Source organism: Diadema setosum, chromosome 11 (assembly GCF_964275005.1).
Source record: "Diadema setosum chromosome 11, eeDiaSeto1, whole genome shotgun sequence".
Lineage (NCBI taxonomy): Eukaryota > Metazoa > Echinodermata > Echinoidea > Diadematoida > Diadematidae > Diadema > Diadema setosum.
Window position 1 is genome coordinate 14,330,109 of NC_092695.1, and position 26,720 is coordinate 14,356,828.

General features: G+C 38.9%; 1 protein-coding gene across 1 annotated transcript in view; it reads left to right on the top strand.

The window, feature by feature from the left end:
* The window catches only part of LOC140234748 (uncharacterized aarF domain-containing protein kinase 2-like), a 77,740-nt gene that overhangs the window by 37,909 nt on the left and 13,111 nt on the right, over positions 1 to 26,720 (top strand). The window contains exons 6-8 of the mRNA XM_072314787.1: positions 1,202 to 1,309; positions 3,985 to 4,236; positions 15,329 to 15,457. Of these exons, the coding sequence (XP_072170888.1) occupies positions 1,202 to 1,309; positions 3,985 to 4,236; positions 15,329 to 15,457 (489 nt within the window). The remainder of the gene's footprint in view (positions 1 to 1,201; positions 1,310 to 3,984; positions 4,237 to 15,328; positions 15,458 to 26,720) is intronic.

Consider the following 26,720-nt stretch of genomic DNA (forward strand, 5'->3'; position numbering starts at 1 on the left):
TGCACTTTTTGTGCTGGCCAATGTAGCAAAAGCCTGTAATTTTACTGATCACAGTTTGTTTCTGTAAAACCAGCAATATTTGCAGCATGAATTTTTCACAAATTGGAGCCTGCGGCCTTTTTCATGGCATGGCATTCCCACCAATTGCCACTGGCATTCAATGCATAGTGTAGACAAGAAATTTCACATGCGTTTTAATTTTGTGAATCTTGGCTCCTCGTGAAATTTGTGAAAATTTCATGCACGCCAAAATTTTTGGTTTTACAGTATTCCTAAGGTTCATTAATCCAAAAAATGAAGAATGAAGTTCATTATTAACTGTATACATTTATAAGATGCTATCAGCTAAGTTGAGCTTCTTGATAAAAAGAATAAGGGAAAACTGATCAGAATAATCTTGTCTATAACTGTACTGGAATGTGACATGGTATTTGGTAACCCTGGTTTACCAACTAAAAATTTACTAGCTTGTTGAATTATAATTTTTTTTTTTTTGTATTTTGTCTTTTTTTAGTGCTGTGCCATGGGTTGCCATAAAAAGAAAAAAAATGGGTGAAAGTAATTTTTAGTGTTGTTTCATTAAGATTTTATAGTGATAGTAATCTTAATGCAACAATAAGTAAGTGCTGATTTGTCAAATGTATCCTATGATGTAGTCATTCTTTTTTCTCTTTCTCTGATGATGGGTTTAAAACAGTATACTGCCGTATGCCCTACTGCTGAAGTGGAGGTAAAAGCAGTGCATGCGTATTTATGCAGCCCAGCTGCAGTGCTCCGCAGCAGCAGCTCCAGTACCATGGCATTTCACTATGCATTATCAGTCGAATTCATACGAAAATATGCAATCATGGGTCGAGTTTGTGTATTAATATGGTTTTAATCTGAATTACTATTCTTAATTAGTTTATTATTTTAGAAACAGAACATAAAAGATATAAATTTAATCACATAAAATACTGAATGACAGGAATGAATTGGCATTAGAATCACTATCGCCAATTGCTAAGATTTGGCCACCTTGATAGCAGTATGTAACTGTATATGTTTTAAGAAAATGAGGTGGCACTACACAATATCAGTTATCTGATGGTACCCAGAGCTAAAGCATGCTGAATCATGTAGTAGCTTGATTCTTTATGGACTTCAGCGCGTTATAAGAGGCCACTATTGTTAACTCATATTCCCTCTATCATCTATGTAGGAGGGTGAGAGCATATTAACATTCGTCTCATCATTTGAAAAATCACCGGAAGATATCAGAGTTAAGAAGTGTCTTGCTAAGATGGGAATAGATGTCCTTCTCAAGATGGTAAAGTTGCAAATGCATCATCTTATGTTCATTCTCGTTCCATACCTCGTTTTGTTTTGTTTGCTTTGCTTCATGTGTTTGTTATTTATTTTATCCTCTGTCTTAGTATGTTGAATTCTCTCCATGTTTCCTTTATGTTATCCAATTTTAATTGTGTGCCTGTTTCAATGTTTCATTCTCTCTGTGCTCCTTTGATATTGTTGTTAACTTTTATCATTTGGTATTCTAATATTTAGATTGCAATATGTGTATGATTTGTTTTCTAGGGTACATTCTGTTTTTATAAGCCTCTCAAGCCTCTGGCTTTCTCTGAACTGTATCTGCTACATTTTTAAAACATTTTATATCCAAACAATTCTTATTACTGAATAAATGTACGAATTAATTCATTCATACAACTAGAAATTGATTATATTCTTTTTGAGGTTGTAACTGTATCAGACAATTTCAAAGTTCCATGTCACGTTAGTCTCCTCCCTACAAGCAGATTTAAAAGAGAAGAAATAGATGTACTGTGTAATCTTCCATCAAATGATAACTTTGTTCTTAAAAAAACAACAACACAAAAACAGACTATCATCCAGTTTACTTACTGGTAGTATTTTGTGGTATGAAATGTCTAAGATGGGGAGAACAATACCATATATTTCATAGTAGTAAAACGCTATCATGAATGTAATGTACATATTGTAATGACATGCAAATTTAGTACAGGGGAAACTCGATATAACAAGATAGTCGGGACTGAGTTTTTTTCCTCTTTATAGCAGATATCTCGTTATATCAGTAGGCATTAAAAAAGCATAACACTAAGACACTGTTTACAGTGCGAGGCTCGGCCGCGGCCGAGCCCTCCTTCATTTCAGTGTTAATGCGCAAAAGGCCAAATGCGAGGCCAAAATTGGTCGCGCATTTGGCCACGCTCTGGAGGTGGAGCCCGGCCTCTTCTTGGTGTAAACGCAAACTGGGCCAAATGCGCGGCCAGTTTTAGTCTGGCTTCCAGACCCTCTGCCCGTACAATTTCGCTATTCACGATATTAACCCCCTCAATGTCGAAAACTAGTATTGTTTAAGGTGGTTTTGTCCTGCAAAGGATTTTTCCTTTAGCAAAGGCCTTTGCCCGAACGGCGACTTCGTCACCACGGAATCTAGTTGGCAAAGGGTCTGAAAACCAGACTATACCAAATTGCGTTTGTTTACAAGCAGAGCGCCACTCAGACAAAATATTGAAAGGTTTGAATTAAAAGCGCGGCCAAGCCCGGCAGTGTAAACGGACAAAATTGTGGGGTTCAGCCCCGCAATTGAGGCTGGGCTCGGCCGCGGCTCGGCCCACCCCAGCACTGTAAACGGGGTCTAAGACATTAATTTGCACATGTGGGACTACCCATCATCTTTCAATCAATACAGATAACTTGGTAATGTGTGTTAGGGAATTACCATTATGGGTAAGAAGATGGTTTTTTGAAAGAAAGAAAGATATTATTCAGAGGGGTGAAGGTTCAGGTGCGAGTTTCTTCACTTTGTCCAATCCCTCTACAAATTAAATTTCTTTTCAAAGATCACAACTGCTGATCTGTAAATTAACAAACATGTCGGAAAAAGGAACCAGTGGGACTCGAACCTGTCATCTACTGCTTTCCAGGCAGCGACACCACCACCAGGCTGTCCCTGGTTGCCGGCAGTGACATGATGAACATGGAACAAATACCCAAGCTCCGAAATTCCGACATTGTTATGTTAAGTAGTCCAAGGTGGACAAGGCATATTAAATGAAAAAAAGAAAGATATTATTCAGAGTGGTGAATTAATTTACTGATCAGCAGTTGCGATCTTAACAAATTTAATTTGTAGAGGGAGACAAAGTGAAGAAACTCGCACCTGAACCTTCACCCCTCTGAATACTATGTCTTCCCAGATCCAAAATCCTATAATATCCTATCCTAATTGCCGTTAGGCAAGCAACGGTAGTGTGTGTGTAGAAAGCTTGATTATGTTCTGCACAAAGCTGTCCGTTTATGTGACACATTCTGTAATTATATTCATTATGACTGTGTGTGTGAAGATGTGGAATTCCCTATAGAAAGCCGATCACAGCATCAGATTGCCTCACACCTGCTATACGTCATGATGATGTCATGTATGCATAAGGCCCTCCCACTACATTCCTGCATGTATCAACTGGTGTGCACATCACACACGCACACACACACACATACAACATGCGTTGCTAGGTCGAGTGCACTGAAGAAAATATGTGTGTACAAGACACAGTTTTTGGAGCGTCAAGCTTTACAATCTTGGAACATGATTGCAAAGGCGAAGTAAAGCTTTACACAAAGAGATTTTGCTTAACCTCACCTTAACAGGTTTGATTGACTATGTTTTTCTTTGCCTGGAAATCACAAAATTTATCTCGTTATAGCTGTTATTTCATTACAGCCGATCTTACTATAAGAGTAGCATTTTACATAGACTTGTGTTAAAGGAAATTTGGGACCGGAAAAGTTTTCTCATAATAACCGATATCGAGTTACAGCAGTGTTCATTATATCGAGTTTCCCCTGTATGATAAAAATGTGGTTCATTTTGATTAATATTTCTCTTTTAGTAAGGAAATGAGGACCAAGAGCATAATTAAAAAAAATATATATATATTTCCTCTGATATTAATACAGGTTTTTGTAGATAACTTTGTCCATGCAGACCTCCATCCAGGCAATATGCTTGTTCAGGGAGTTGAGAAAAGCATGTCCCTGCCAAGGAGAATGGTGCAAGTCTTGGATCATGCTGATGAATTCCAGGTTTGCCTTGAGGAGGCACCAAGCCCTCTTTGTCTAGTGTTGCTGGACACTGGCATCATAGCACAGTTGGATGAAAAGGACTTCAGCAACTTCTTCCAGGTGTTCAGTGCCATAGTTCTATGCAAGGTGAATTTTATCATATTCATCACATAAGGAAACCAAAACTCAAATATAATTGCAAATTGAGATAAGCAGCAATATTAGTAGAACACATAAGTGAAAGTCGACAATCAATTAAAAAATTACGAATGTTTAAAATTTTAGTGCTGACGTCGTTGGATAAGAAGACTACTGCATTTCATGACATCATTTGGACAACAGTATGAAGAAAGTGTACGAATTCAACAAAATTTCTTTTTTCATGAAGAGTAAATGTTCCATCAACTTATTACTCACATACAAAATTGTATGTTAAGAATACTATCATTCTCCCAGTTTTCTGAAAGAGGTAAGTCAAATATGAACTGTACTAGTCAACCTATTCTTATCCAAAGATGACAGCACCAAAATTCAAAATTTCGAAACTTTTGAATCAGCTGCCCAATTTTCCTCCAACTTTCACTGATGTGTTCTTCTGCTGTATTGCTGCTTTCATTTTATCCACATTTAAATTTGGATTTTGGTTTTCTTTAACGCAAGGTAATGAAGTGTAAGCATTCACTTTGTAACAGAAAATAGCATCACATTGTGGAAAACTGATGCATTCATAATTTGTTAGGCCTCATGTTACAAAAAAAAAGAAAACATTTTTCAAAAGGTCTGACAAGTTCATTATGAAGTGAGGTGTGATTATCTAGTAAGGTTGTGCTCTCACCTTGTAAGAGATATCCTTCCAGGCAGCCTCTTGTATTGATAAAAATACTGACAAGGGCCTGTGAAATCAGTGTTGCTGATTACAAACACATATGTCAGGCCTACTTGGAAATAGACCTGTGCAACCTTTTGTGGACATGTGATGCGGGGTGATTTGCACAGAAAGTGCAAATCTTTTGACACCATTTGGCATTTATTAAAAGGCATCATCTACCATTTTCAGATGAAACAAAACCCAGCATTAGTGCTTTAAATAGTTCTAAAATGTGAGTTAGGGATAGAAACAACCACTGTGAAATTTTGAATCAGTAAAATCAATGTTAAGTATCGTTAAATATACAAAATGTGAACAATAGTTATAATAAAAAATGTTTCCAGACTAAACCGTCTACAGTTAACGGTTTATTGAGAAAAATACTGACAGTGTATTTTAGGCTTTATTGCAAAACATTTATATGTTTTGTGGTACAACAGACCTACACATATGCATGAAAGGCAATATCTCAAACATTTTTCAAATCACTGCTTTCAAAGGTAAACTGGACCTTTTAAACCTGGAGATGTTCTCCCATTGGAGTATTATTATATATATCTAAAACATTCTGCACACATAAACAGTGGTTGAAGGAAGAAACTACTGTAGATTATGGCTGTTTGTTATTGTTACACTACATGCATCAACCACCACATCATTCCAAGATTGTGTCTATATGCAAGAAAAGACAGACACATGACAATTGCATGTTGCACTGTCATGACAACAGTATCAAAAAATGAATCACAAATGAACTGATGCAGCACAAAGCTTGCTTCACGAAGGTTATGCACATGTATCAAGTCAAATGTATCTGGGTCAAAACCACTAAAAATGTACAACTCGGTGAAAACTCTGTCACACAAGTTGAACCAAGAATATATATGCTGGTATTTAGTCAGGAAGTCATGAGTGTCAGTAAAAGTACATCCTCAAATATGTGGTAATTGACTGTAAGTTCTGAAAATTTTAGCATGCAAGTTACAAGCTTTTTGATATGGTATATTATTGAAATTCCTGATGTTGCAAACAATTGAGTTTGGATATTCTGCAATGTTTTCTTTTAATTTACTCCTTTCCTGTTTATGACTCATGTCAAAACAAATCAAGTTGTTCACACAGCATGAAAAACAAAAGATCTTATAACAAAAATATATTTCAGGGTGAAATATTTTCATAAAAAATGGTTGTCGCAAAGGTCTTTGAAAGATATGTTACCATGGAATACTTACATGGGTCGATTAAACCTAAATGATTAATTTCGGCGACTGTTTGATGCATTTCATTGCTTATGATGCAGAAAATGTTGTCTTATAACGCGAATATCTTCAGCTCACCGATGCTCGCTGAAACTCACAATCACTTGCACAGGCGCACAGCATGCATGCAGTGCAGTGCTTTGAGAGCATGCGTAATGCGTACTAATGGATATAGCAGCAAGTCTCTCCACTGTTGCACTAGGGCAGGCCGCTTATTACTCCTAAAAGAATGTAGAAAATTTTGCAGTTTCTAGATAAATGGGTGAGAAAAACCAAGTCGAAAAGGTAATGTATTAATTGTCATTGTGTTTATGATAGAAATTTAGCCGTGCTTTATTTGTGAAGTCGCCGTGAATGTGGCAGTGATTTGTGCTCCCGCTCAGCTGCAAGGTAGCCGCCAGGACCGCCTTGTGGCGCGGTCTCCGGGGCTAGCTACTAGTACGTACATGTAACTTACACATGTATCGCATGCAAGTAGTACGTACGTGGACCGGAGCTAGCGAGCGTTATACGCATGCATACGGTGCATTTTCATTTATTTTTATGAAAGTAATGGACTAATTGGAACGAAATTTTGCACAGGTGTTACTGCAATCATACCCAAACTCCATGCTAACTATGAGACCAATTGCTGAAGGTTTACAAATGTGGGCTAGTACCTTTAAGAAAAGTAAACCTACATTGTATGTTACCCTCTCGAAAGTACTAAATTTTGAAATGATTTCACGAGGGTTATCATAATATGAATACTTTGTGACCTTGTTCAAGTGATATGATTTTGTTTCAGCAGTGCCTTAAATATTGTGATGTTCATTGTATTGAAACCAAAATGAAACATAATTACTGAAACACACGTTTCCGGCTATTTTAGAACCTTGGCTCGCTGGATTGGCATGGAAAGTCCATTCATTGTGCAAACTGATTTGCAAGCGCAAATCATTAAAAAAAAAAATAAAATTTAGAATATGACGTCATCATCCCTGTTTGCTGCTCCTGCACAATCTGAAATTTGCTGTCATTTATTTTCACTTGTATCTTCATAAATAGGTCTTTGGCCAAGTAAACACATCTTTGTCTCCATCCGCGCATGTCTTATGAATAAGTACATAAGTTTTCTTGAATATTTAGTGGTGCGACCAGATGTGTCTGGAAATAATTGGAGGGTATTTTTCCCAGACAGCAAAATATGAAATGTTAATAAGATAAAAAAAAACACTGAATCATTTCACATGTTCTCAGACAGATTCACCATTATCAAAACCTTCATGCATTACTCCAATGGCAGACCTGTAACCTCGGATGGTGGCAAGATTAGCTTTCACTAATCTTGTGAGCATGATAGAGGAGGAGACAGATTCACCATTATCAAAACCTTCATGCATTACTCCAATGGCAGACCTGTAACCTCGGATGGTGGCAAGATTAGCTTTCACTAATCTTGTGAGCATGATAGAAGAGGAGACAGATTCACCATTATCAAAACCTTCATGCATTACTCCAATGGCAGACCTGTAACCTCGGATGGTGGCAATGGATAAATGTTTGTCATAGAGAGAGACTAGAAAATCTGCAATCTCACCAAAAGATTAGTCTCAGTTTCCCTGCACCACCTAACGTAGTGCAACAGTCTTGAGTTGTAGATGCTTCTGGTTGACTCTCTGAGACACTGTGCTGTAAGGCTGGCAGCCCTTTCTGAAAGTCCTGCCTCAAGTGCTGCTGCCCTGTAATTGGCCAGAGTGTCAGTCTCAGTCTCGCTGGGTTTGGGTAGTAATGCGTCGTTCCTGGCTGTCTTCAGATGTCTTCCCTGGCTGGAAGGATTATTGGAAAATGGTACAAAAGGTTCACAAGAGTGTAGAACCATGGACGACGGGGCCACCATGGGGCTATCAGGAGAGTGTTCGCTTCCTCTTCCTGAATCTTGATTTGCACTTTCATGATAAGTGTGAACAGGATAAAAGCATACTGTATGTTAGGACATTGCTCCATGGAATTGAGAATGCGTCTGTTGCCAGAGCCTTGGGGTCCCTGTGTTTTCTGCAGTATGTCTGTAGCTGTTTGTTTAGTGTTGATGCAAACAGGTCAATGGATGGTTGATTGAACTGGTTGAATATTTGTTTCGCTATTACTGGGTGCAACATCCATTCTCTTGGTAGATAGCTTCCTCGCGATATGAAGTCTGCTATGTGATTGTCTATGCCAGGGATGTGGGATGCAGAGACACGAATGTTCCGGTTGTTGCACCATTTCAGTATTTCCAGAGTTCAATAACACAGTGTTCTTGAGCGAGTTCGTGATTGACTTGTCCGACTTTATTAGGATCACCTTCCCCTGTATCTCCCTCTCGAAATGCTTGAGGGCACGCTGTACTGCTACCATTTCCAATTTGTTGATGTGCAACTTTTTTCCTCGTAGTTCCAACATCTCCCATTGAACTTGATTGGAGTTCAGGACTGCTCCCCAGCCCTGTTTGGAGGCATCTGTTAGAATTGTCATGGTTGGGCGGGGATCTTGAAATGCTTTCCCTGTTTCTAGTGTGGAGGACTGAAGCCACTATTGAATTGTTTTTCGAGTCTGTGGGGTCAGGGGAACCATTGTCTGTAATGCCTGTGAGGGACAGCAGTCAAACTTCAATAGATGTAATTGGAGGGTTCTCATTCCCTGGCAGCACTGTGTAACTATGTTGACAAGACTTGCCAGCAACCGCAAGAAAATTTGCCAGTGCTTGATCGAAGATTGCTGGGAACGAAGTAGACTGGAAGCTGTTTCCTGTACCTTCAGGATTCTTTGCAGTGTCGGTGTTGCTCTTTAACATGGAATGTTGATTATTGCTCCGAGAAATTGTGGGGTTGGGGTTGGCGTTAGTTGTGATTTCTCTTGGTTTCTCTTGATTTAGAATGAATCCGAGACTGGTGACCAGGGAGATCGTGTAGTGAATGTTCCTGATTAGTGTTTTAGAATATGATGTTTTATGAATATGGCTTGTTTGGACTCGAGAGTGTGTATTTCTCCCAATAAAATCCTTCTTTGAGTGAGATTCTTTCAAAGGGGGGTGACACGTCTTAGTGAACACAATGATTTGCGGAATGCTGGGTCTATGTGGATGGTGTATCCCTCTTGAATGGTTTGTAGAACAAATTTTTCCGTGGTCATTTGGCACCATTTCGCTGCAAAGAGTTTTAGTCTTCCCCCTACCGGTGGGAGGTGTAGGTCTAGTGACGGTCTGGTGAGATAGTCAGAATTGCGGTCGACCGTGTGTTGGGCGATGGGGTCTAGTTTATTGTCTACATTGGCCTCGAAAAAACTTTTCATCCTCCTGCTTTTTTTGAGGTTTCCTCCCTTGCTCTCTGTGTGAGTGTGATGTGAAGGAAGAGTGACGTGACTAAGCAAAAGATTCTCGAAAATGTGAGTCGTGTTGTTTTGGTGTATGGAGATGATAGGTTGAGCTTTGGGCAGTAGACAACCCGTACACATTCTTATCCGCAGTGTTGAACACTGTGATGGATGATTCAAGAGTCTCCTGAAATTTTTTCTCCAAAGAGATCACATCCTTTTACTGGGAGGTTTTGTAGCAGGGTCGATGCATTTTTCTCGATCTGCAGTTGCTCTAAGAGCTGAGATCTATGGAGATGAGTGGTTAGAATTGCTTTACGGGATACTTGTTCAAACTAAAACTCAGCAATTTTCAACAGCTGGTTGGAAATGTGTTTTCAGTCTTCACTTGAGATGTCCAGTCTGTCAGCTTCACGTTGGGCTGTGAGTAAGCATGTCTGTTACACGGCGAGTCTCATGGAGCTGGGATTCCTGCATTTTGAACCTAGAGGTCCGCAGGAGATTGTGTTTGGACGACAGTCTCTTCACTTTCATGTCCCCCGCCTGAATGGCTGTGTCTGGTAGTGAAGGGGCCTTGAAAAAGGCCCTGAAGTCATTATTTCAAAAGGAGAATTGGTGACTTAACTCTTTCCGTGCTGGTCGTAGATGGGCCCCCCTTGTCATTGTGTCATTCTGTGTTCACACAGGAGATGAACGGGGCGTCCGGTTTGATTGTGCAATATGAGGTCTGTTTGCCCCCACTTAGATCTGAGTCCAACCAGAGGATGGGTTTTGGTATGTCTTGCTCTTGGTTGTCTGTTTCTGCTCTCAGTTGTGGGCAGTGTTTGGTTATGATCCCTGCTGCTGAATACGTTTTAACCTCCTCGGCGTCTTTGGAGTGATCTCTGCTTTGTGCATGGGACTGGGATCCCCCAATGTCTCCCACTTCGGAGGTGGCCTCCCTAGTAGTAAGAGTGCTGTCGGTAACCGAGACGGAATCCACCTCAGATGAAGACCGTGCTGTCCTCTTTTGGTAACGCGATTCCATGGAAGAGGATGATGATAGCAGTGAGTCTGTCCATTTCCTCTTCCTTGAGCTCACAATAAGTTGATGATAGGTGAACTCAGAGTCTGATTCATCATCAAGTTGAATTGAAGCCGCTAACTGGGCAACACCTGAACGAGAGGATCATGTGGGGCTCAGACTACTTTTATGGTTTCGTCGCATTGTCGGTTCTCGGTGTCGCTGCGAACGTCCACCCGGTTCCCCGGAAGGGTTCAGCGGAGCGCCAGTGTCTGTATCACCGGCCCCGTTGGGGCAGGAGACTGTCGATGGTGCAGGAGACCGTCAATGGTGCGTTCGAACGAGGCTTGACACGGGTCGAAAAGTTACCGCTGTTTTGCTCGTTTTGGTTTTGGAAAGCCGTCTGAAAGGCTTGGGAAGACCAACTGGCAGCCGTTGTCGGGTCAGCAAACAGACTTGGTAATGACAGATCCGAAGTTGGGGCGGCCATAGCCATTGATCGTGGAGCGTTTTGTTTCGTTTGTCGGCATTTTGGAATTTTGGGCATCTTGAATAGTAACATCCATTCCCCGTATAGTGAAGGTTTGTGTATGAATCGAGATGGCAACCTCCGCCCTAGTACTAGATTCCCTGCACGTTGTAGGCTTTCTCCGCGGAGATTTGTGAGTCTGTTTACGGGAGTTTGACATTGATTCCATTTTCCCAATTACTTTTTGGGTTTGTTTTTCTTGGCAGAGAGGCTCATTTTTCTACCCTCACTCTGCTGAGATTCGTCTTGAATTTTCCACATCATTTTTTCCCCGTGTTGGTATTGCTTATGTACGGGATGTCCGTAGCGGACCTATCCCTGCACGCGCTACCATCACCCGTTTTCACAGATCCTGTGTTCTTTGGGGTGGGGTGGTTCTTTTCTCCATCTCACGTATTGTACGTGTCTTGGGAGCCGGTTCTGACATTTTCATCACTTAGGAGATTTGTAAGGTTGTAGATGTAGGTAGTAAGTGTGAGGAGCCGGTGACAGAAACCAAATTACGACGCCTGCTGGAATAATTTGCACGAATCAGGCGCTGGCAAAGGAAAGAGGAGGCGTCTACCGCGATAGGCCATTATGTAGTATTGAGTGCAGGGTTTCCCGCTGTGCCCTAGGAAGTCTGGCGTCACAATGACTAATCTGTGATTACAGACTCTCTCTGAGAGTTGTTTTCTCCAAAAAGAGAACCTTTGCCAGTAAATAGCGGGTAGAGTAAGGGAATAGCATTAATGGTGAAGGTAAGTATGGTGAAGTCTGCTGTAGATGCTGCATTCACTCAACCCACATGTCTATGAAGGTGAACTTGTCCTTTAAGCAGATATCCACTTGGCAATATGGTACTTTACATACATCCAAAATGTAACGCAGGTTTCATCTTTGGTAATGTATCTTAGGTTTCAATTGTTCATGTATTTTGTATGATTATAGTTTATTCAAAGCAGAGGTAAAATTAACGGTAACTTTAATAGTTAACAAGGAAGAGGGTGTTTCAATAGTGCTTCTAGTGAAGCATTCAATCTTGCATATGCTATTACCACTTGTAAAAACTGCAGTTGATTCAGTGGTAACATACGTTACACTATCCCATATCAAACCTTAAAATTCATGTGTGAAAAAGCACAAATGATTTGAAATAAATGTATTTATAGCCTATCAAAATACTTTGCACTCCAGAGAAGGGGGTGATGTCCCTTTAAACTGTGGCTGTTTATCTCCTCTTCACTGCATTTAACATAGGATATGTCAGAGTAATATAGTCATGAGTATTATGCCCATAATTTTTATCATGGCTATAGCTCATACAAGCACTGAATAATCAGTGTTTATTTTGGTTGATGAAGGGCAGTTTGTCAATCAATTGCAATAAAATACATTTTGATGCAAAAATCATTAATTTGCGAAAATATGCATTACCAGCGATTATGAGTGATAAGGACCATCACTTGCTGTATAAGCTGAAGCTCAGTAGTCGAGTGAATGTAGTGCCTGTCTAGCAATCATGAGGTCATTGGTTTTTGAATCCCGGATGTTATTCTTTCTTCTGAAGGTTCTCTATTAAATCTTACAGTGGAATAAGGTTCCTTATCCCTAAGGTCCGTTATTTAGAAACTCACAAATTCCCTTTAGCTAGATGTTGTTAATCCAAAATGAAATGGGGTTTGTAAATCTGAACATCTGTGTCATTATTCCGCAGGTTTGTTCTTCCATAGTTTTGTTTATCCAAAAATGATAATGTCCGCTATTACGGAGTATCAAGTTCGTCAATCAGTAAATGAAATAATTAGAGTTCATAAGTTCGAAAATGAAAGAAGGTGCATTCTAATGAACTTTGAATTTACAAAATGATGAACCTTATTTCGTTTTCGGATTAACAAACCTTAGGAATTAATCCTTTCTTCATTTGTGGAAAAACGAACCTTATTTTATTTTTGAATCAACAAACCTTCAGAATAGGAAACTTACTTCGTTTTCAGATCAGCGAATCTTCAGAATAACAAACCTTACTTCATTTTCAAATTAATGAACCTCCGGAATAATGAATCTTATTTAACTTTTGGATTGAGGAACATTTGGACTAACAAACCTAAATTTGAGTAACAAACTGCAACCCTCTGAGTAGGCCTGTTGTGTACCTATGATCTTTTTTCTGTTCTTTTTTTCATCATGGCTATGATTCAGACAATGAATAATTTGCATCCATTTACTTTGCCTGAAAAAGGGCATTTTGTCAATCGGGTGCAATGAAAGCATCTCGATGAAAGGCTTATCAGTTTCAAAAAATAATGAGTAATGAGTAAAAAATAAATGTATTGACTGTTTTTTAATTTCTTTTCAGTTAAGAATATGTACATGAATTATCAGCATGTGTATGAAACATACATTACCATTCCATGAACATGCACAGAATGCAAGTATCATTGATAATCTGCAATTGTGTTGTTTGTAACAACCTTGCAAATGGAGATTTTATCATTCTCTTTAAAATGATTGTCGTTCCAAATTATATCGTCTTTTGATGCATCTGTTACTAGTAAATGTTCTTCACAGCTTCATTATCGTAATAAATGAAACATATGTTACCATCTTATGAATATTCGTTATATGAAATTATAACTGACATCTAATTTGTTGGCACACCTATATAAGATACGATTATATAAGAAATTTTCTCGCTTATCGGAGCAACCACAGTGAAGTATTTGGCATCCACATGTAAAATTATTATGTATAGACCTTATAGCGTAAACACAACTACTTAGTAAATCGAATATTTGTTCATAGTAACTGTTGACTGCCTATATCTGTTTACGGAGGATTTGAAAGTGCGGAGAAATGCTATGAATGAAACTTGTCGCTTCAGGATAACCAACCTCATATTCACAGAAAAATTTTATCTTAAAAATATTCAAGAGCTGTGTTTTCCTTCATGTATAGGTATTACGCAGTGTATGTTGTCTTTTGCAATGTAAGTGACCCACCATATGAAACATACCTTGCCATAATTGTTTTCATTGTGATGCAAAAGGTGTGTGTTGTGACAAAGATTGTCGCCCCCTGAAACAGGCGACAATTTTTGACGGAGTTGACATCTTAAATTGTCGCCCCGTCATAAATTATCGCCTGGCGACAATTTATGATGAGGGCTGGCGGCAAAAATTGTTGCCCGCCCTCGAAGCACATTTTGCTGGGTAATATCGTTCTTGACATAGTCATTGAAATACCAACACATAACTTACATGGCTACATCCATGCAAACATGCCATGTAAAAAGTCATGGTGAGATTTCAAGGAAGTGTGTATGTGCGCGCGCACATAATTTAGTGTCCGTTTGTGCATGTGTGTGTGTGTGTGTTAGTGTATATGATGGAAGAATGTGTTTATTATGTCAGCGTATGTGTTTTGGCTGCGTGTGGGGAGGGATAAGCTGTTGCTGGCATAAACGTTATATTGATTTTATCAACAGCTTTGAGTTTGATGAGTTTGTTTGACAGATTTGTATATGAATTCAGAGTGGTGCTTAAATGCGGGCGGATGCTGCTTTTATGGATACGGTCCATTATGTCTTACATATTAACATTGGGAAGTCGTTTCATCAGGAAGGAAGGTGGTATCGGTTCGGGTGTGTGTGGGTTACATTTCGTTATTCCGAAGGTTCGTTATTCCGAAGGCTCTTTAGTCCGAAGGTTCGTTATTCCGAAGGATTGTCATTCCGAATTTCATTTTCGGATCAACGAACCTTCGGAATAACGAACCTTCAGAATAACGCAACAAATGTTCGGATTAACGAACCCTTTTTCAGGAGAAAATAGGCAGTCCCTTTTAACAGGTTTGTATTTTGGTGATAGATGGAGGCAAGAGTGTGACGAAGAGTGTGGAGTACACCCTGGTATGTGCTGTGATAAAAATTACTTCATCAGATCAGATGATGCAGGGACTCGTTAAGTCATTTTCTCATGTGTACGGTCAGTCAAATAGAAATCAAGATACTACGACACGCGAAACTTGAGAAGGCACTTGTGAAAAGTCACAAAGTCACAATTTCTGCTCCTGTAGATCCACAATGCTGAGAGAGGCAAAACTTTAATACCCACAAGACATACACTGAAGTTGAAAATGAACTGAAAAAAAGCCACTGAATATTGAGTATTACACGAGAAAATCTAAAATTGTTATTTTCATGTCCTTCTTTGTGTTGATGACTGTAAAGTAGTAAGACCACTTGTTTGTGGATGATATGTTCTTCACAGGGAGATGCTGTGGCCGAGTTGTTTATTGAGCATGCATCATCAAATGCCTGCAAGGATATTGACAAATTCAAGGCAGATATGAGTGACTTAGTGGCCAGAGCACATCAGCAAACTCTGCAGTTAGGCAAGGTAAGTTTTCAATAAAAACTTTTCATATTACTTTATTAGTTGTCATTTTATCACTAAAAGGTGATGTATTTGTGATTTTACATTTGCATGTTTCTTTTATGTATATATATACACATTTTTTTTATGCCTCCGCCACGAAGTGGTGCCGGAGGCATTATAATTTTTGGTTGTCCGTCCTTCCATCAATTCCGTCCATCATCAAATGCCTGCAAGGATATTGACAAATTCAAGGCAGATATGAGTGACTTAGTGGCCAGAGCACATCAGCAAACTCTGCAGTTAGGCAAGGTAAGTTTTCAATAAAAATTCCGTCCATCATCAAATGCCTGCAAGGATATTGACAAATTCAAGGCAGATATGAGTGACTTAGTGGCCAGAGCACATCAGCAAACTCTGCAGTTAGGCAAGGTAAGTTTTCAATAAAAACTTTTCATATTACTTTATTAGTTGTCATTTTATCACTAAAAGGTGATGTATTTGTGATTTTACATTTGCATGTTTCTTTTATGTATATATATACACATTTTTTTTATGCCTCCGCCACGAAGTGGTGCCGGAGGCATTATAATTTTTGGTTGTCCGTCCTTCCGTCTGTCCGTAATCAATTTTGTGGACAGCGTTACTAAAAAGCCTTTTGAGGAATCCTAATGAAACTTGGCATGTATATGTATGAGGGGGTGAAGTTGTGCCTATCAACTTTTGGGTGCACATGCTCGAGGTCAAAAGGTCAAGGTCAAATGCTCAAGATTTCACTATTTGCCCCATATCTATGCAATGCCTGAAGATATTTTCTTGAAACTTAGTGTATACATGTATTACCCCATTAAGATTCTCTGGTTAGAGTTTTGGGTCATGAGGTCAAAGGGTAAAGGTCAAATGTCAAGTGAAAATTTCAAAATGTCACTTTTTCTCTCCATATCTTGGAAATGGTTCACGGTACCTTCATGGAACATAGTATATATCGTCGCTGGGGCGACAAGACCTCGTATCTCAAAAATGTCAAATGTTCAGGAGAGCCAAAAAACATGGCGGCCAAAGCACTATACTGAATGGAATAGTCGTTCCTTTGACATGCCGTGGTGGCTTCATTTTTGGGGTAAGACAGCTGGGATTTGGACAGGACATCACTTAACCGATTATTTGACCACTAATGCAAAAAAGTCATTTTCACCAAAATTTGAGATACAAGGTCTTGTCACCCCAGCGACGATATGCATGTACTGACTGGTAGTGATTATCTATTTTGGGGTCAAAGGTCAAGGTTAACTCTTCAAAATTTGACTTATTTCCCTCATTTATGCTATGCCTGCAGGATTTTTCATTTTAAATGTGGTGTATGCATGTATTACCCAATAGAGATTCTCCGGGAGGTTTTTTTTTTTGCCAAAAAGGTCAAAGGTCAAAAGGTCAAAAATCAAGCGAAAGTGCTGAACTTTACTTCTTCCTCCATATATCTCAGAAGTGGCTCAAGTTGTCTTGAAACTTTGTACATGTTTATGCATACTGCATACAGAGAATATTTCGCGAGGTTTTTATTTTCGCGAATTTCGCGAGTCGGGTGCTATTCGCGAAATTAAAAACACGCAAATATATTGACTCTGTTCCCGATGTGGATGTGACGTATGCTAGTACATATTCTCCGTTGTGTACAGTACTCCACAATCGGGAATTCAACCACTCGCGAATTTGTCGGGAATTCCCGATTCGTGAAAATTTAGACTTGCGAAATATATGGCGTATACAGTATTCTATCTGACAGTGATTCTCTTATGAATTTTATGGTTATAGGGTCAAAGGTCAAGGGTGAAAGGCCAGGTGAAAATAGTAACGTTGTACTATTCAATACAGAAATTGCACTTTTTCTCTATACCTTGAAAATTACATAAACTTATAAAAGGGTCAAAGTCAAGTAAAAGTCCTCAAATCCCTAAATACATGCTCCCATTCATCCAATTAAACCTCGCTCAAGGAAGGTGAACATTGAAAACATTTGACAAACATGTCATTTTATTATTTTTGCCAATTATGTGAAACTGTCATCACACATTGTCCACATGTGCTGTAGACCTATTGGGAGAATCGTGCACTATGGCAGAGGCATACCATTCACCATAGTGACATTTCTATTTTTTTTTCTTGATTGAAATGATATTTATAATTCTGAACAAACAAATACTATAATGGGCAATTCTGCAGTTAGGTGGACATGACATGGGTAAAAGAAATGTGCCTCTTGTCTTACTCTTTAATTTAGGTATCAACTGATGCCATGGATGTTCACCAGTCACTAAGGTCTTTCAAATTCAGCAGATTTTATTTTCCGTATTTGTTGGTTTTGCGAGATCTAAAACTGAAAATGTACGTGTGAGACTGGGAAGCTGAAATTTACTTAAATGCAAATTACAGTGGTTTCCTTTGAAAATTTTTCCTCAAAGTTTTTTCTGGAGGGTAAATGATGAATACATTTAAATACTCCAGAAGTCATGTGACATTTTGTCAATTACAAAAGGGTGAAATGACCTGCGGAATTACTCCGGACAAATGTAACGTTGCTAACTGTAACGTTACTAACCATGCTTTTGGGGTCTAGCTCATTAATTATTAAATGAACTGCTAAAAATATTTGTTTGAACATTTGTCATGATGCAATAATTGAGATTAATGCAATTCAATTGAGATTAATGAAATTCATTTAAATGCAAATTACAGTGGTTTCCTTTGAAAATTTTTCCTCAAAGTTTTTTCTGGAGGGTAAATGATGAATACATTTAAATACTCCAGAAGTCATGTGACATTTTGTCAATTACAAAAGGGTGAAATGACCTGCGGAATTACTCCGGACATATGTAACGTTACTAACTCTAACGTTACTAACCATGCTTTTGGGGTCTAGCTCATTAATTATTAAATGAACTGCTAAAAATATTTGCGTGAACATTTGTCATGATGCAATAATTGAGATTAATGCAACACTTTGTTTGAAGTAACTTGAATTTTTGCACACTTTTTGTTACAAGACATTGATTTTTTTTGACATGTCCTTTTTTCGTAACATTACTAACCAGTCCTTTTAGTTGCCGTAACAATTCTAATATTTGTTGGATTGTATTCATTCTTTTCTATATCCTAAACCTGGGAAGGGTGAAAATGTTTTAAACATGATTTTGATTTGAAATGAATAAATGGTGATTTAGCAGTAAAAATGAATATCTAAATTTGCTTAAATGTAACGTTACTAACTGCGGAATTGCCCTAATGGAGTATCTGTGATGAAATATGTGTATAATCTAGAAATGTTGCTATGGTGACTGTTTATACCTCTCCCATATAACATTATTTTCCCATAAATCTTTTATACCTGTACATCTTAACAGTTTGAGACAACAATTTCACATAATTAGTAAAACATGTTTAAAGTGAATATTTAAAGGAAATTACCATTTGGCATAAATTTATATGCAGTGTTTATGCTAGAATCTTTGAAAGGACAAAATATAATTCCACAACATTCCACAACAGAGAATGCAACAAGAGCAAAAAGAAAATTTATATGTCTTTGATAATGCAAGCACTTCGGATCAATTCGAGAAAATTTGGTGAGGGTTTCACCAACATCAAAAAATGTCAGACCAATCTAACAGCAGCAGACGACACATCACAGCTGAAACAAAATTCATGCATTCATCTGTATTGAAGAAGAGGTTAAATAACTTTGAATTATGCTAATTGTGATATTCTTCGAAAGAAAAGGGGCAGCTTAGAAACCATCACTAGAAAGGCATATTTAAGATTTTAGAATGTAAGGGCTATGGCATTTTCGAGTTTGAAAAGCCCAATTAACAATATGGTGATCAATGTGAATGAATAGCAAACCACCCGGCACAGCAGTTTCGTGGAAGGCATAAATCAAACAGTGCAAGGCCATGTGAATGCTGACAGTGACTTATAAAATACTGAAGTACATACTCGTATTCGGGGTGGGCAAGTGCCTGAGAGACATAGAATTTTACCTTCTTTTTGAAAGATTGTTATCGACTGTCTAGTGTTTTTAAAGCAGATCATTCAAATGACACAGAAAAGTGTTAGATTCACTCTGAATTGGTATGGCCTTTATCCCAGCTAAATATCAATAAAACGCTCACCAAGGAAAACAGTTGCACCTGTGAAACTGTGCATTGTCTATAGGACGTACATGTAGTCTGCTTTTGCTCGTTGATTCCATTCAGTGACTTCACAGATATCAGGCTTGTTCAGGTTTAATATCTTTGAATGGACAGTTTAAACATTTAATAACGCAACCCCAATTACATTCACTGGGGTTTTTTTTCAATTTATTTTCATATTGCTCACATATATTGCAATAAAGTATATAAATACAAAAATTATACAAAACATAACTTAGATGAAATTTCACTTTAATGTACAAAAGTTTGTCTTGGTATAAACACAAGGTCTGTTTACATACGAGTTGAATTGTGGTCATAATGTGAAAAAAAAAATATGGGGCCTGTGTAAAAGCAAGCTTGTACAGCCACAGGTCCCATAATGAATCAGATTAGGGGAACTATGACATACAGATATTTTTTTTTAGACCGTACTGTAACTGGGGGGAACCGATTCAGACAAACAAAAAATCTGATCAAATAAGTGTTACTTAATAAAATACAGAAAGGCCACATATTGCAACAATGTTATAACCTACTACAAGTAAGGACATTGGGAGAACAATGTCTCAGATTGTAAAGATTCCAGTGGGTGTGAAGATATAGAAAATGGCTTAACAGTTTGGCATAAATATTTAAGTTCAAATATTCAGGCTTTTAAATGATCCTACTTTTCCTACTTTTCCTACTTTTTTACTGCTGTCCCTACTTTTCCTATTTTTTTGCTTAAAATCGCGCAAAAAAAAGGTGCAAGACTACTTGAGTAGTTGATATTCAGAAATGATGAGTAGAGGTGAAACTCAACATAAGCTGCAGCAAAAAGAACATCCACCATGGAACCAGTCCAATGAAGAATCCCCTTGGACTTTCACCGTAAAAGAACTTCAGACAGCAATCGACAGTCTAAGAATGGCAAGGCAGCTGGACTTGATGACATCTGTACCGAGCAAATAAAGCATTTTGGACAGGTTGCTCAACTATGGCTCCTCTCCCTGTATGACAATTGTGTACTGCAGTCCCAACTACCAAAGATCTGGAGGAAAGCTTACCAATAAGTAATTGCAATTCTCAAACCAGGCAAAGGTCGAAAAGTGGCCCAAAACTAGACCAATTTCCCTACTACATGTATGTCATCTCTACAATCTTTTTGAGCACCTCATCTTGAACAGGCTTGGTCCTACTACAGAACAACACTTGATCCCTGAGCAGGCAGGCTTGCACCCTGGGAGATCATGCACAAGTCAGGTTATAAACCTGACTCAATTCATTGAAGATGGTTTTGAGAAGAACCAACCTACGGGAGTAGTATTTGTTGATCTTACAGCTGCATTGATACAGTGAACCATAGGCTACTCCTTAATAAGCTGTTCAAGACGACAAGTGACATAAACCTCACCAAACTCATCAAATTGCTACTAGAAAGCAGGCGCTTCTTCATGGAGCTGAATGGGAAGCGCAGCAGGTAGAGGATACAGAGGAATAGACTCCCCCAGGGCAGTGTTCTCGCTCCAGTTCTTTTCAACATTTATATGGATGATCAACCTGTCTCAACAGGTACAAGGAGCTTCATCTACACTGCCAACCTTGGCACCGCAGCTCAGAACAGCGACATCAGTGAGATAGAAGCCATCTTAAAGGGGATGGCTAGTAACTGATCAGTGGGAATGCTGGGGGATGATTCCAATCCTTGTGGGATTCATTTAAGAATACATTATATATCTATTGTTGTGTGAAAATTATTTGCTTCAGAATGGTCTCATATTCAAGTAATGTGCAGTTTAATCGCCCCGTCACTGTACAGGCATGCTAACATGGAAACATTGGAACAATCATCCCCCAGCATTCCCACTGATTCCCACTGATCAGTTACAAGCTATCCCCTTTAACCCTAACTAGGCCGGGGGGGGGGGCCTCCGAGGCCCCCCCCTCGACGTTCCGCGCGATGTACCGCGAACGCAAAAAGCTATCGCCGCGACGTTTCATGACTTTTTTCTTTCAAGTCTCCCGCATCTTTTGACACCAAATTTGCGATGCACGGGCGCGTGATTTCGAAGTTGCGCATAAATATGTATGTGCATGTCAGACCAAAAATTGCTCAAAAACGTGAATTTGTGTACAATTTCAATGCAAACTGTGCTTACAGGCAAATTTCACAAAAGCATGATTATTTGGGGGTTTTATTGATTAAAATCAATTATTATTATATTTTCTTGTTCGGAACAATGTCGCAAACAAGTTTCATCGAAAAAACAATGAAAAACATAAAGTCGAAAAAACAAAGAAATACATAAGAAATTCAAAAAACAATGAAATACTTAAGAAATTTTTTCTGATGGCACAATTTTTTTCTCTTATATTTGCTCAGGACACTAAAAAGAATATTTACACAAAAAAATGTGCCCATTTTGAGCATTATTTAGTGATTTATACCAAATTGTCTGATTTCATGCATCATCACGCATAAATTAGCATAATTTAGCATAAATGACAATTTTTTTCTAAATTTAACTTCATGGTACTTTAGATTACATCATAGGCAATGTGTGTGCCAATTTTCGTCGCGATCGCGCGGTCGACGGCCGAGATCTGGAGGGGGGGCCTGGGAGGCCCCCCCCCCACCCCCCGGCTCTATGATCTTTCTAAATAGCCCGGCCTAGTTAGGGTTAACACTAGCCTTGGACAATCTGATGACATACCACAGAGGCAACTAGCTGAAGGCAAATCCAACCAAGACCCAGGTTAGCTTATTCCATATATATGCAACCGAGATGTTAGGAAAAAGCTGTCACTCACATAGAATGGTGCACCGCTTGAGCACTGAAAATCTGGTGTACCTTGGTGTCACTCTTGACTGGGCACTTTCATTCAAGCAGCACATCGAGAAAGTGAAAGGGAAAGTGAGAACTCAGTACAACCTTTTTCGGAAACTGGCAAATTCTTCTTGGGGTGCTAGTGCCTCTACACTACGGGCGACTGCTCTTGCCCTATGCTACTCTGCTGCAGAGTATGCATGCCCAGTCTGGGAAAGATCCTGCCATTCCAAGAAGCTTGATTCAAGTCTCAACGACAGCTGTAGAATTATCACTGAATGTCTCAAGCCGACAAATGTAAACAGTCTTAATGTTTTGTCTGGCAATGCCCCACCTAACATACACCGGTCAGTAGCCAGTAGTATGGAGCGTTTCAAACGAAGTCAGGACTGCTGGCACCCATGCTACGGCTCCCAACCAGCCCAGAAACGGCTCAAATCAAGGAAAAGCTTCCTACACTCTGTCCAACCCTTGACTGAATCCCCCAGGTGGACAGATCTAGACTGTGAGGAGACGGAGCAGCAACCATCATCATGACGAGCTACCTCTCCCTGCTAAGGAGCAGCTACCCCCAGGGCACAAGTGGGGATATTCAACTGATGACAACATAAATTGTGACTGTGGCACACCTCAAACCATGCCCCACCTTCTCCAGTGCCCTAGCCTTGAGGAACAGTGTAGCCAAAAAAACCTGATGGCTGCATAAGAGAAGGCTCTGCGATGTGCCAAGTCCTGGCCAAATATCTAATGACTATGTAGATGTTGGATATGACGAAGAAGAAGACCTACATAGTACATAAGCAGCAGCAAAATCATACCACATTTGATCCTGAAGTAGGTAATACATGTACTGATGAATCACAGATTTCAGCAACACAGGGAATTTTTGAGCAGCATATTACAGAAAGTGTTTCAACGCATTGACCACACACATGCATACACAGTACAGATATTAAAAATCATAAAGTGGTTATAAGGATCCCAAGATTGGCTGACGACAATCACCTGACTAGTTTTTCATTTTGTCTAACATGCCCAGCCTTCATAAATTTTTACCATTGACTGTGTACTAGTGACTGCTCAGAGATATGCATGTGAATGTTGCTTGTCGTAATCACACTCAATAACGTCACAATCACATAATTAAGCAATGCGCACTCGGTCAATTACAACGGCACGCACAATCACCTATTTACCGTAAACAAGTTCGTGTTCAGCACCAGTGTGTTTGGAACATTTCTTCAGACATTTTTTATTGTTCGAAAGCAAGTTCTACATGTACCTGTCTGTTATGTACCCATAAAGGTGCTAAAAGAAAAATAGTTAATAGAACCATTTTATAAAACAATGCACAGGTTCAAGTTCAGGTATTCTCTGTAATTCACAATGCTGTCCACATGCACTGTTGTCAATACCTTTGGGTGTGCTGCGTCCCCACAAATGGTCTCTCACATGTGCATTCTGTATATTATCATGCATTCTCATGTGGTAATTTATGAAAGTGAATAAATATCAAACATTTCATCTAACATTTGGTACATCGGACTTCTCAAAGAAGAAATTGGTGTCAGGTACCCTAGATATAAACCCTTATGCATTATAAAAGTGATAATTTTAATGAGATTTCCTGAAAAAAACCCCACACAGTTAAAACTTATGGGGCTGAGTAACCCCTGAGTGCTCCATTGTACAGTTGTACTGTGGGAGCCCTTAGTGTTTATGCTGGTTGAAGTGGAAGTTGATATAATGCATAAAAAATGAATGTGTGCCTATGGCAAACTGTGAGTAAGGCCCCCATCTCACTAGGAAGACAACCATGGTGACCATGGTGATCTGTGACGATTTAACATATCGTGGCGTGATCGCCGTCCATCTCCATTTTGGGCCTCCAAGGCGATTACACTACAGTTTCTCTACGCTCAATCTGAGCTGTAGGCGATAGCACCACGATGATAATATGACTCTGCCACGTTGTTGCCACATTTCCAGGCCGACGAGATACGCTGCTTCTGCGATTTAACCGACTGTTTTGCGACATTTGTACGCTTATCAAGACCTCGCTGCAACGGCGATACGATCGCAGCGACGGTGATCCGTTTACGCCAGGCACATGCTACGATATCAAGTGATCGGGGTATAAAATGGGTTTCATGATTGAATTTCTTCAGTCAGATGTCAGTGTCAAACTGATATGGATACGCAGAATATGATTTCACCCTTACATCTTAGCGTTTTAGAACATACCAGTCAGAACCTGGGCCCCATTTTATAAAACAGTTGATATGATAGCAACTCTTGCTGGAATGGCAATAAGCCAGTTCGGGGTTCCACTTTGAGCATGAGCAGAAAAAGGTCATTTGTACCAGCAGAGCATGTTAGTTTTTAGATTCACTGAGATAAGCATCTGTGATGCAATGATTATTCAAGTAATCCTTGTATTAAAGTGGTGCTTGCCATCACATCCACCTGGCAGCAAAAGCAGTATTTGGCAATATCAATAGAAGAAGATTGTCATTACATTCAATGCAAAATATATGGATGTTTTCCGAAGTGTCAATTGATGGATCATTCTGATCACCTGGTTTACGCGAGTACATCCTTTGTTTGAACATAACTGATGTATTCCACAAATTGTTATGTTGGGCAAGCTAATGCATTCTGTTGCTTGAAGACTAGTGGAGTGCCTAATCAACTGAGAAAGGAGAAAGGTCATTTGTACCCATCTGTACATGAGCTAACCCCGAACTGGCTTATTGTCATGATAACATAACAAATCCAACTTCCTGATTGGCTGTTGCTATATTGGAAGTTGCAGTTCCAGCAAGAGTTGCCATCCTAACATCTTTTATGAAATGGGAAACTGATGTGGAATTGCACTATTAGTTAAGTCATCCATTCAATTAAAAGGGTAAAATGTGTATATGATATTAAGAACCGGCTTATGAGCAAACTACAAATCATATCCTACAATGATACTATTTTATGAAGATATATTTGAAAAGATTAGAACTTAATATACTTTCATTGACTTGCAATGGTATATGACAAACAAACAATTTGATAAACAGAGTAGATTCGTATTACATGGTAAGTGTACGTGGAAAAATTAATTTCATATGTTTTTCTCCATGTCAACCTTCCTGATCTGGTGCATCACTTTCTTTCGTTCATGGTTAGTTCCTGTTACATAAGTTGTTTAATCGTGACTTTATTCAAGTTCAAGAAAGTGTGAGAATGACATGTATACAAAAGAACCAGGTCCACTGTTTCATTCAAAATGAATGGCAGGTTTAGACACGTACATGGGGTACAAAACAACAATATTAGAGTTTACATTACTGCAACTCATATCACACATAAAATATCAAATATTACCGGTGATCAATCAATAAGAAATCAATACATATACTGTTTCTGCGTTACAATAACAACAGTGGTGTGATTATCTTCCACAGTATTAATACAATAATCCGCATTAAAAAAATGATGAAATAATACAAACATATATATATATATATATATATATATATATATATACACATAAACCTTATTACCATCATCATCGTCATCTCATCAAATCTTCACCAACGTAGATCTTTATTTGGCTATGTGCCCCATACCCTCCCCCCCCCACCACGTATTATAATAATCGAAACCCATCTTTACAACTATATTATAAATCATTTTCAACATAAAACCAAAAATTATAAACAAAAATTTCTGCATTTTTTTTTCAATTGCCCATTCACCCATAATATTACATTGTGTAACACTAATCTCATTTCAACTCTCCGAAAATATCATTTGACCTCAGATTCCTTTCCCTTCCCAACAGAAACAAAACACAACCTATGCAAAATCAAAACCAGCTGCAGCGACAAAATAAACTTTCACCCGCTATTCCCCATTTCATACCTGCGGCTACCCTCCTCCTCCCCCCCCCCCCCCCCCCCGGAAAAAAAAAAAAAAATCTACAGCCAATACCACATAATTATAAACTGTATCAATTATAACATATCTTAAATAATATTCTGTAATTATATCACATACATAACACATACAATTGACGGACAGACCAGCAAAACATATTACTGTACTTCCACTTCGACTTCAGGGCGAAAACATGGTGGGTGTGAATATTGCATAACTATAGTTAAATCCTATGGATCTAGGTGCCGTACCTCCCCCCAAGCTCTCTCTTTTCTGGCATAAAATATTGAAAAAGAGGAGAGTATGGCGAGTTTAGAGAGTGTCTGGAAAAATTCGTTCGGACGAATCTTTGAACTTGTT